The sequence below is a fragment of the Macaca nemestrina genome, chromosome 9 (assembly GCF_043159975.1).
Source record: "Macaca nemestrina isolate mMacNem1 chromosome 9, mMacNem.hap1, whole genome shotgun sequence".
Taxonomy (NCBI): Eukaryota; Metazoa; Chordata; class Mammalia; order Primates; family Cercopithecidae; genus Macaca; species Macaca nemestrina.
In genome coordinates this window covers 42,993,249-43,006,153 of record NC_092133.1, presented here as the reverse complement: position 1 = coordinate 43,006,153, position 12,905 = coordinate 42,993,249, and the positions used below count along the sequence as shown (strand labels likewise).

Below are 12,905 nucleotides of genomic sequence, written 5' to 3'. Positions count from 1 at the left end.
GAGTCAGGAAACAAAGAGTCAAACTATGATTAATATACTAAAAAATATAACAAGATGAAGAAATTAGATGAAAAGGTAGAGAATTTCACCAAAAAAATCAGCATCAATTTAAAAAGCTTAAATGGAATTTCTAGAATTATAAAATACCATTATGGAAATTAACTCAATAGATAAGGTTGAACAACAGATTAGACATAGTAAAAGAGACAATTAACAAATTGGAAGGCTGGTCAAAATTTTTTCAAAACTCAAGCACAGAGGTAAAACATAAAATGGAAAATATAGAAAAGAGTAAGAAATGTGTGTGACAGTAAAAAGGTCTACAATACATATATCTGAAGACATAGAAAAATAAAGAATGGAACAATAGTAGTGTCTGACAAGATAACAGCAAACTGATTAAAGATATTAATACACAAATTTTAAAAATCATTAGGAACCCCAAACAGGGTTAACAGTAAATAAACAACAAAAATCAATACAGCCAGACCTAGTGACATCAAAGAAAAACTGAAAACTGATAAAAATTAAAGACAAAGACAAAACCCTAAAAATAGTCAGGGGAAAAAAGACACATTACCTTCCATGGAGTCATAATAATGTTGGCTAATGGCTGATTTTTCAACAGAAATGATGGAAGTCAGAAAACAATGGAACAATGTTTTAAAGTTCTGGGGAAAAAAAACTAGAAATATAAAATTCCATACTCTGTGAAAATATCATTCAAAAATGAAGCTGAGGCCAAATGCATTGGTTCACACCTGTGATCCCAGCACTTTGGGAGGCCGAGGTGGGTGGATCACAAGGTCAGGAGACTGAGACCATCCTGGCTAACATGGTGAAACCCTGTCTCTACTAAAAATACAAAAAATTAGCAGGGCGTGGTGGCAGACACCCGTAGTCCCAGCTACTCGGGAGGCTGAGGCAGGAGAATGGCGTGAATCCAGGAGGCGGAGCTTGCAGTGAGCTGAGATCACGCCACTACACTCCAGCCTGGGCAACAGAGTGAGACTCCGTCTAAAAAAAAAAAAAAAAGAAAAGAAAGAAGCTGAAATGAAGACACTTTCAGACAAGTAAGAATTGAGAGGATTTGTCACTAGCAAACCCTCAGTAATATGGTTTGGCTGTGTCCCCACCCAAATCTCACCTTGAATTGTAATAATCCCCACATGTCAAGGGCAAGGCCATATGGAGATAATTGAATCATGGGGGCGGTTTCACCCATACTGTTCTCCTGGTAGTGAATAAGTCTCACGAGATCTGATGGTTTTATAAATGGGAGTTCCTGTGCACAAGCTCTCTCTTGCCTGCCACTATGTAAGACGTGTCTTGCTTCCCCTTCACCTTCCCCCATGATTGTGAGGCCTCTCCAGCCATGTGGAAGTGTGAGTTAAACCTCTTTCCTTTATAAATTATCCAGTCTCAGGTATGTCTTTATTAGCAGCATGAGAACAGACTAATACATTCAGTAAAAAAATAATGCTGGGCAGGGCATGATGGCTCACATCTGTAATCTCAGCACTTTGGGAGGCCAGGGTGGGAGAATTACTTGAGGCCAGGAGTTCAAGACCAACCTGAGCAACATAGCGAGACTCTCTCTATGTTAAAAAAAAAAAAAAAGTTTTTTAATTTAAAAAATAATAATGCTAACAGGCATCTAATTTGGCAGAAAATGATCCCAGATGAAAAGGCAGTAACGCAGAACAAAATAAAGAACACTGGAAAAGATAAACACGTAAGCAAAGAAGAATGAATACTGACTGTTACAACAATAAAAATAATATCTAATGGGTTTTAATAACCTGTAGACCTAAAATGAATGCCAATAATAACATAAAAGGTGTGAGGCAATAGATAAAATTAAAATGTTCCAAAGTACCTTATTACCTAGGATTGTATTTCCCCAAAATAAATTTAAACATGTCCACAAATGACTCACACACAAATGAATGTTCAGAGCAGCACTATTAGAGATAGCCAGAAACTGGAAAAAACTCAAATGTCCATCTACTGTGAATGGATAAGCAAATTATGGTATATTTATACAATGGAATACTACTTACCAATAAAAATGAATGAACCACTGATAGGCTAAAAACTACAGATGACTCTCACAGACATTATGTTGAGAAAAAGAAGCCAGATTCAAAAGAGTACATACTATACAATTCCATTTATATGAAGTTCTAGCCAAGCAAAACCCCAATGTGTGATGCTAAAGTCAGGACAATAGTTCTCTTTGCAGGCAATAGAAACTAGAAAGGGAGAGGAGGGGACCTCTGGGAGGTTGCCAGTATTCTATTTCTTAATATAGTTGTTTACATGGATGTGGAAATTCATCAAGCTTCATACTTAGAATTGTGCACATACATATACTTTTCTATATGAATTTCAAAAGGTTTAACAAATATTTCAGTCATACAAAAAGTTATACAAAGGATAATAAGTCTATATTCACCACTGAGATTAAGAAACAAAACCTTACCAACGTAGGTGATATATATACTACTGATTATACCTCCACCCACGCCACCAGAGATAAACCACTGTCCTGAATTTGGTGTCAACCACTCCCCTGCACTATTTTATACTTTTACTCCTTCTACAAGCTTCCCTAAATGATATGTAAAACTATTTTCCATGTGTTAAAACTATACATAAAAAGTAATTTGATTTCTTTTTTTTTTTTTTTTTTTAAGACAGTGCCTCACTCTATTGCCCAGGCTAGAGTGCAGTGGTGTAATCATGGCTCACTGCAGCCTCAACCTCCCAGGCCAAAGTGATCCTCCCACCTCAGCTTCCCAAGTAATTGAGACCACAAGCATTTGCCACCATGCCTGGCTCTTTTCTTTTCTTTCCTCTTCTTTCCTTTCTTTTCTTTTCTTCCTTTCCTTTCCTTTCCTTTCTTTTCTTTTCTTTTCTTTTTTCTTTTTTTTGTAGAGGTGGGAGTCTCCCTATGTTGCCCAGACTGGTCTTGAACTCCAGGGCTCCAGCAGTCCTCCAGCCTTGGCCTCCCACAGTGCTGGGATTACAGTTGTGAGCCACCACATCTGGCTGGTAATTTGATTTCTATTTTTAAAAGATCATTCTAAAATTAGCACAAGGGAATTTTCTTGGATGACAAGATATTGTATATCTTGATTAGAACATTGGTCACATAGGTATATATATATTTGTCAATATACGAATTGGATATTTAAGATCTGTGCATGTCATTATATGTAAATTATCTCACTTAAAAAAGTTTTCTAAATAGACCGTTCTTGCTTCTTCTCAGGGAATAGATCAGGGCTGGACAGAAGTGGAACCAAGAAAGTCAATTAGAATATTGCAGTAAACCTGATGAGCATCAAAGTCATCTATCTAAAGTGTAAGGAAGAAAAGATAACTTATGGATACAATTCTTTGAGCAGCTTAACTGTGAAGCAGGGCAGTAGCTGGAGGAAGAAGTGAGGCCAGAGGCCAAAAAAGGGTTTTAAAAGATACAAAACAGAACTTAACACTGTAGAAAGGAAAAGCTGAAGAAAGACCATCAATGAGCTGGGCATGGTGGCTCACGCCTGTAATCCCAGCACTTTGGGAGGCCGAAGTGGGCAGATCAGTTGATGTCAGGAGTTTGCCAACATGGCAAAACCCCGTGTCTACTAAAATACAAAAATTAGCCAGGCATGGTGGCATGCACCTGTAATCGCAGGTACTTGTGGGGGCTGAGGCACAAGAATCACCTGAACCCAGGAGCCAGAGGTTGCAGTGAGCCGGGATTGTACCACTGCACTCCAGCCTGGGTAACGGAGTGAGATTCTGTCCCCTCCACACCCCCACACCCCCTAAAACAAACAGAACAACAACAACACAAAAGACCATCCATGAAGAAACAACGAACAAAGTCCTTGAGAAGGTGGGGAGACAGAATATAATGTCCAAGTAGTTTGGTATTTGCTGGCTCACAATGTCTTTTTGCTTTTTAACTGAAAGGAAGTTAAAAGAAGGGTACATATGCAGGACAGATTGTTTGGTGGTGAAAAGATAAAAGTTCTCATCTGATGGCTGCTACTTTTTCAATGAATACAAGTCATTTTCTGAAAAAGACAGAGGATGGGAGCTCTGAAGCCTGTGAAAAACAGTATGGCATTACATTAGAAAAGCATCCCAGTGTGATGGGGAGTGGTTAAGAAAAATGAAAGGTTCCATTTTAGACAGGTTAAATGCCCAACAGATATCCAAACTCTCAAAGTACAGTGTGAACATGAAAGCAACAATACTGTAATTAATCTTTGATTATGCTGCACAAAGCACAGTGTATCCTATATTAGGTACTCAAGAGGGAATGAACAAGAGAATGAATGAAGATAATTTTTTTTACATATTTTCACAGCACATTTAATATCATCTGTCATATTCTACAACGGAATTGCAGAAAATATTCTTTTCAGAAATAATATATTTTCCTTTTTTCTCATTTTTAGTTCTCAGTGTTCTTGGAAGAAAATCAGTCTGTGTCTTCCAATTTTATCAATTCTTCATTTTCTCTGAAGACATGATATGCTGGTCTTCTAAAGTAACTTTTAAGCAGAATTCACCAATGGGGCAATTCTCACAGGTAAAAGGAGAATCTATATGCCTATGTGAACACAATTTGTGACAATCATGAGAATATAGTTAACACTAAAATTTTAAGCTCTTGCAAAGAAGGATTAATCTCTTCTCTGTATCCAGGACATGCCTACCGATGCTAAATCACACATGCATGCTGAGTGAAGAATGCCTTTAGCTCATGTATAGGAATCACAAGATGATCTCAGCCAAACCTCAACGTAGCCCAGAAAAAGAGAAACACTGGCTGTCTTAGGAGACAAATTAGCACAAGGTACTATTTATGTATCATTTATCAACTGTGAAATTTTAAAAAATGGTTATAAATACAGTACTTGCAGCATAAACCGTTATTTGTTTTATTACACTAAGTTCCATTTAAAAGGACTCCATTCATGCAGGATACTCTGTTTTGGTTGGCTGAGCAGTCAGATTTCTGTGCTTATAATTCATGTATATACTTACTATGTGTATTGAGTGTACTCTCTTAATTCCAGTTGCCACAGCCAGACTGTAAATGCATATGTTTTTGTCATTCTTAACTACTGTAATTCAGAACTTCAGCTGCCAAATTTGGTGCTAATATTCTCACATATGCAGTTCATGCTCTGCTCTTAAATAATTCCTTGTTTGCTGTCAGCACCTTCTACCATGATATATAAAATGGGAGAATCAATTTAAAGAAAAATAACCTAAATTGTTAACTAAATGGAGCTGCAATGTATTTTTCTTCTTGAAAATATTCCCTTTCCTATTATTTCCTTTATTTAGTAATTATAAACCCTGGTCAAGCAAAAAATATATATAGCAGAACATTTTAAGTATCAGCAAACCACAAACAGCTGTGTTTTCAAGAAGAAAAAAAGGAAAATCTCAGTTTCATGCTAGACCATTTTTTGAGGCACTGTCATTTTAAGTGTGGAGGCATCAATTATTTCCCCTAGGCTGAAAGGTCTACACATATAAAGGTTCTATAGATCCACTAAGAAAATAAGCAACCATTTCTGTGTATCATTAAACACAACAGGATACTAGTCCTGAAACACCGGCAGAATTCTGAGTGTGAACATTAAGGTTTCATACATCAGTTTCAAGTGAAATAGTTGTTTTAGGCCAAAGACGTTTGAGACCATACTTCAGGTTGTCAACTGCATAATATTTCAAGGGTCAAAAACTAGCTCCATTTCAAAAGCCTGTAACCTTACAGTCTGAAGAAACCCTGTGGGTCTCCTAGTTCAATATGACACTCAAGGCAGGAATTTTTCCCCTAGCATCCCTGACAGATGGTCAGCCTCTGTTGCAATTACTCCAGTGGGGGAGTTCTCAACAGAAGGTTCCCAAGGGCTATGATGAAAGGCCAGAACCAGCCATTCAGACCTGGAGTAAGGCTCCAGTCAGTAAGCTCACAAGATACAGACAGCATTACCAAACATTAAAACCAGACTTCCACAAGCAAGAATGCGATTCTGAATTGACCATCATAAGGATGCAATGTCTAAGACACGCAGACCCCAATTCTAGAACCATCAAAGGTCCTTTCACTGGCCTAGGGAGTAGCTCTCACAACTGGGGAAGCAAGGTGGCTTTTCTCCGATTTTTTTTTTTTTAATGACTCTTTAAGGCTCACAGCAAGGCTTGATCAAGTCAGGGAGCATCAAATCCCTTCCTTCCAAAAATCAAGGCAAGGGACCCCCTGGCGGAAATGCTAAAGCTTAAAATACTCTTAACTTTGGTCTTAAATTCGTCACTACAGTAAACCAGAACATTTCGGGTTTTTCTTTTAAAGATGTACATAGGCTATGCTATAACTGAAGTTTGGATGGTGTAGGGTAGATGGGGGGTGGGGGCGAGCCGTGTTTTCAGCGCAGCCCTTCATCCCGCCTTGAAGTCTGGCTTGATTCTCCCTGGAAATCCAGGCGAGCGCGCGGGGCTGAGCTGCCTGCCGGTCCCCAGCCGGAGCCTGGGACGGGGCGGTCCGGCCCTTACCTGTCAATGCTGATCACGCACAGGGTCATGATCGAGGCCGTGCAGCACATGACGTCCATGGCGATGAAGACGTTACAGAAAAAGTGGCCAAAGATCCACTTGCCCCCGATGAGGTCGGTGACGCTGACGAAGGGCATGACCGCCACGGCCACTGAGAGGTCGGCCAGCGCCAGGGACACGATCAGGTAGTTGGAGGGCTGGCGGAGCTTCTTGACGAAGCACACGGAGATCACCACTAGGCAGTTGCCCGCGATCGTCAGCAGCGTGATGAGCGTCAGGATGGAGCCGATCACAACTTTCTCGGCTCTGCCGTAGTTGATCTGTTCCCCACAGCCGGAGGCATTGTCCGGGGGCGCGTCCCAGGTGGGCGCGGGGCTGGCTGTCACCTCGCTCAGCAGGTGCGGCGCCCAGGAGCCCGCGACCGGGTCGGCGCCACCGTCGGGGCTCAGGTCGGGCAGCCCGCGCCCCACCTCTGGCAGAAGGAAAGAGCGGAGGTGCCCGTAGAGGTCTGGGCGGCCGCTGCTGTTAACGTCCATCATCGCGCCGCCGTGTGCCGCTGCCCATGGAGCCGGCGCCCCCGCCACGCGCTCCGGCTGCCGGCCCCGGGGCTTCACCTCACCGGTTCCGCTCCGCCCGGCCCAGCCATGGGGCCCGCGCCGACCGCTGGGGGGCGCCCCGCTCGGTCTCGGCGCCCCGCACTCCCCGGACCCCCGGCCGCTGCGGATAACGCGGGAGCGCGGCTTCACGGGGACTCCCTGCGGGAAGCACCTCGGCCCCCGACGGACGCCCGGGACACGCGAAGTCGAGGGAGCTCGGGCCGGGCTCCGCCGGCAGCTCCACAGCTCGCAGCAGCCGCTCGGCTGGGCCGAGAGCGCCCGGGCGGCAGCGGCAGCGGCAGCGGCAGAAGTTGCGGAGTGCGCCCCGCCCCTCGCGCCCGCCGGCGCCGCCGCCGCCGCTCCCCTGCGGCAGCCGCGCCGCGTCCCCGCCGCCGCCGCCTCCGGCCGCTGCCCGCGCCCTCGCGCTCCTGGGACGGGATACCCGGGCTGGGCAGGGACCGCCGCCTCTCCCGCGCCTCCCTACTGTGAGGGGGCGGCGCTGCACGCGCCTCCCGGGATCCCGGGATCCCAGGTCCCTTCGCCCGGGAAGCTGTCCTTGCCGCATGATAGATACTCAGAACCCCTCCAGCCGACCCCAGCCTCCGCACAGTAGTCAGCCACAGTTCAGTGGGGCATTTTTCTTTTGTTAAGAGGCCTAATGAGCCAGCGGATGTTCGGGCTCATTGCGAAATGAAGAACCTGGAGGGGGATTTTATTTTTCTTAATTAAACAAACAAACAAAAAAACCTCTCCGAGCACTACACTAAGCAACAAATAGGTACTTCCGTTTTCTATTTTGACCGCTTATGGAAAGAAGCGAAGATGGAAAAGAAGCAGCCGAATGGGGTGAGGGTGGGAGCTCCGAGAAGAGGAAGAAGGAAAAAAAGGAAGGGGGATTCCTTAAGCCCCTGGCACTTGAGAGATGGGGATGCTCTGGGGACGAGGCCTCCAAGGGGGTTAAACCCATTTAGACTAATCCTTCCTGGATGTCTAGAAACAGTCCTCTTCGCTCTGAAAATAGACCCTGATTGCCCTTATATTTCGACTTCAAAGCCTAATATATTGAAAAGAGAGTTAATTTTCCAGTAGCATTCTGGAAGTGTTACACATAAGCAAAGAAATGGCCGGTTATACTGTTCTATAGAGGAATCCACGAGGTGTATGTTGATTTAATACCTATTGGCTAAAATTCCCCTTAGTATCTAAACCCTGTCAGAGCGACTGATTTTTATTGTTTGTGAGACTTGCTTCATTCCATGTCGTTTAAAGGTTTCACTGGAAGCCAGCAGTGATTTCTTTAGTTTAAGACTCTAAAAATAATCAAATCTGTTTTCTTTTCTTGTTAGGCCCTAGCGGATTATAAATAAGAAGAAAAGGAATAAAAATCTCAAAGTATATTGATCAGAGTGCTGAATAGTACTTCCATTCTTCAAGGTGGGTATTAGCCCTGTTTTTCCAGATAAGGAAACTTATTTGCTCTTGCAATCAGCTAGTAAGAAATAGTTATGTTTCAAACCCAGGTTTATCTGATTACTATGCCCATATTTTTCCCTGTACACATTCAAAGAAAGTTTAATGAAAAGAAAAAAAAAAGCCCTCATGGTTGGCCAATGTTCACAGCTCTCTCGCTGTGATCAACATTTCAGAGGCTCCTCTCTGCCTAGGATAAGCAAACCAATCCATTGAGTCAGAGGAAGAATGGAAGATAATATCTAGGCCACAAAGCAATATTATCTAATAGTTAAGAAGATGGATGAGGAAATTTCTTCAACCTTACTTATGTCAGTTATTCTCTGTTTCGCTTTTCTTGGTTTCAGTTATCTGTGGTGAACCATGGTCCGAAAATATTAAATGGAAAATTTCAGAAATAAACAATGTGTAAGTTGTTAATTGCACACTATTCTGAGTAGTGTGATGAAATCTCTGTCTTACCCAGGATATGAATCATCCCTTGTCCAACATATCCACACTGTATATACCACCCACCATTAGTCACTTAGTAGCCCTCTCTCTTATCAGATGGGGAAAAAAAAAACATAGTATATATAGGATTGAGTACTATCTGAGGTTTTAGGCATCCACTGGGGATCTTGGGAGATATCCCCTGAGGAAATCTCAGACAAAAGACAAATAGTTTGTTGCTGGAATACATCTAAGAAACCATTTGTTCACCCTTCAGTGCAGAGGAGGAAATAGAGGCTGGGAGAAATTTTATAACTTGTCCAAGATCATATGTGACTGCATTGAAATGTCTCCATTTTTTATTTTGAGGTGTAGAATTGTCTTAAGGTCTTTTAAAAATTCGTTCATGACATTTATTTCATTTTAACTTTTCAATTCGTTTTAACTTACTTTGACTTTTGTATTCTTCCACTTGAATACCCTAATCAGTTCAGCTTATGTATTCTGTCTTGGCTCTGTCAAATAATATTCCACAATAATTACCCACAGATTTTGAAAATTAATCGTTTTATTTGTATTTAAACCTCTAGTCAATATGATTTACCACCTACACTCTTACCAGCCCTCACATAGCCCATTTATATTTCACAACAGCTTCTAGTTTTTGCTTTTGTCTTGTTTTAGTCCCTTTGGGATGCCATAACAAAAATATCATAGCCTGGGTGACTTAACAACAAACATTTACCAAGATCAAGGCACCAGCAAATTCAGCATCTGGTGAGGGACAATATTCTGGCTTATAGACAGCCATCTTGCTGTGTCCTCACCTGGCAAAGGGGGTAAGAGAGCTCTCTGGGTCTCTCTCTGTTTTTTTTTTTTTTTTTTTTTTTGAGACAGAGTCTTGCTCTGTCACCCAGGCTGGAGTGCAGTGGTGCGATCCCAGCTCACTGCAACCTCCACCTCCCAGGTTCAAGCGATTCTCCTGCCTCAGCTTCCCAAGTAGCTGGGATTACAGGCACATGCCACCACACCTGGCTAATTTTTGTATTTTTTGTAGAAGAGACTGCGTTTCACCACCTTGGCCAGACTGGCCTCAAACTCCTGACCTCAAGTGATCCGCCTGTCTCAGCCTCCCAAAGTGCTGGGATTACAGGCATGAGCCACCATGCCTGGCCTGGGGTCCCTTTTATGAAGGTACTAATCCCATTTAGGAGGGTTCCACCCTCATGACTTAATCATCTCCCGAATCATCTTCCCTCTCCCATCTGACAAAGGCCTAATGTTCAGAATCTATAACTTAAATGAAGAAACAAGCAAGAAACAAATAACACCATTAAAAAGTGGGCAAAGAACATGAACAGACACTTCGCAAAAGAAGACATACAGGTGGCCAACAAACATGAAAAAATGCTCATCATCCCTAACCATCAGAGAAATGCAAATCAAAACCACAATGAGATGCTCTCTCACACCTGATACCATCACAATGGGGAGTAGGATTTCAACATACCAATTTTTCGGAGGAAACAAACGTTCATTCCATAACAACTTTTAAATTGTGTGACATATAAATACAGGAAATAATCATTAAAATACTACTTTTTAAATACTTCCTCTTTCATTGTCAATATAGCGTCGAGTCCAAGCTCCCTTTTTTATAGAACAGTCACCTCTATTATATTATCCCTAGTGATGGCTGAGTGTATTTCCCAAGAGTTGCTAGGTTTTTAATTTATAAGCTGTCACAATGCATAAACATACTTATTGAAAATCTCGGCTTCTACAGCATTACTTTGCTTATGTTGAGTTTAAATTTCATCTATCATTGTGTTATTCCAAAATCCTGACAGAGCAATCTGGAATTCTTTCAGTTTCCCTTTAACCTTCACTAACAAATAATTATGTCCTCATAAAAATGCCAAAATCTAGTGTATACTTTTCCATAATTTTCTCACAAAGAAACGCTAAAGATATAGCTTCACAAAATATTCATAAAATATCTAAATATTCATCTAAATTTGTTGTTTGTTCTGCCCTTAGTTTTCTGGTGTTTAAAAGCCATATCAAGGTGTTGCTTCCTTCTTCCCTCCCACTGCCCGCCTACTCTTCGACAGTTATACCAGAGACAGTGAGTAAAGTGTTGGCATCTAAATCAAATCATGTCTTTCATTTTTATCCCTTTTATTCCTTGCATTTAAAAAAAATTACTGCTTTTAAAAGTACCAACTCTTATCTAGACTCTTATTGGCTACAATAACATTCTCATAAGATTGTCAGTGAGGGCACCTGAGAATACAGCTTTTTGAGGTTTCCAACTGGCAATCTCCTGCTCTCAGAACTGCTCTGGGGGAGGGCAGAAGAGCTGTGGAGTCTTACAGCATAGTTACTGTCTTCTTATATGCCCTTCTTCCCTCTAGGTACTCATCTAGCTCATCTAAATGCATATGCGTAATCCCATCTATGAAAACCTACACATATCCCTCCATAGGACATAAGCTTAGGATAGTTTGTTTTGCCATAAACCGGCATACCCTGACAACCTAGATGTACTTTAAAAAGCACAAATAAAGCTTCCTAACCATAGGGTTCATTGGCAACTCACTAGTCAGTCAAGCATGCTGATATCATGTCTACTGGGGGTCTGATGGCCTCCCATGCCCAATGCATTGGACTTCCACAGGGCCACTCTTTCATTTCCCCAAATTTTTCAGTCTCTCACATTTGTACCCCATTTTCTCACTCAACTAAACTAATTATCTGGGTGTCCTTTGCCCCCAGAATTGGGTGAGAAAAGACTAGGAAAACTAGAATGCTTAGACAGTGTAGCACTAAGAGTATTGTATATAAATATCCTGATACTACCCTGTGGCCATTATTGGGGCTACAGATCACTATCACAGAGACAGAACACATATGCTAGAGACAGGGACTCAAATCCATCAACACAGACATTTTTGAGGCCCAGTTAGGGTAAAAGCAGTTAGTCTGGGACACCTGAATGTCTCCTTCTCAGTGAGAGTACCCCTTGCCATAGTTAATGTCATTCTTTCTAGGGTTTTAAAGCACTTTTAAGTTATCTTTATTATAGTATATACTGTTGCATTATGCTTCATATTTCCATGACATCTTCCCCATTAGACTGTGAACTCACCAAAGGGATATTTCCTTACTCCTGCCATACACTAGGTGTCCAATAAACATTAGTCAGTTGAACTGAGTGTAGAATAATGCCTATAACCAAGAATCCGTCATGTTTCAAGGTAATTGTTCAGCTTAAAAATGAATCGTGAGTTTTGTTTTACTTTAGACATACTAAAAAAAAGTACATTTTTTCTTTGATTTTTTCCATTTAGAAAATTTTCATTCTATTTACAAAGTAAATGTAACCTTTAAAAAGTTTCCACCAAACAAGATAAATGAAAAATCCAGACAACAGCTACATCCAAGAGCCCTTATTTATTTTATTAATTACTCAATTTTTCTTAACCAGGAGTTTTCAAAATATAAGTGATGCATGCATACCCCCTAGTGGGGAATCTATTCAGCAATGCAAATTCCACAAAGACACAGCTTTCATGGAAAGTTTTTATCGATGAACAAATTTGACATTGTCAGCTTCCAATCCTTCCTGAAAGATTTCTAATGAGAAGAAAATTTAAATTCCTCAATTAAAAAATTGATTAAAGTAGCAACAATTCATTGAGTCAACATTAATTAAGGAGTGTCTAATGCAAACCAGGTATTGTTTTAGGAGCTTTGTTTTAAAAGGACACATTAAGTTTGAGATACTATTGGATTATTCAAGTGGAGATGTCAGCTGTGCAAATA

General features: G+C 41.4%; 1 protein-coding gene across 7 annotated transcripts in view; it reads right to left on the bottom strand.

Moving 5' to 3' along the window:
* The window catches only part of LOC105480504 (5-hydroxytryptamine receptor 7), a 135,874-nt gene extending 128,756 nt beyond the window's left edge, over window positions 1-7,118 (bottom strand). For all 7 annotated transcript variants that reach the window (XR_011607750.1, XR_011607749.1, XR_011607751.1 and 4 more), the window contains exon 1: window positions 6,580-7,118. Coding sequence is in view for 4 of the 7 variants with exons in the window: in XM_011739499.2 (XP_011737801.1) it covers window positions 6,580-7,118 (539 nt within the window). In the remaining 3 variants the exon portion in view is untranslated. The remainder of the gene's footprint in view (window positions 1-6,579) is intronic.
* Window positions 7,119-12,905: the final 5,787 nt, after the last annotated feature.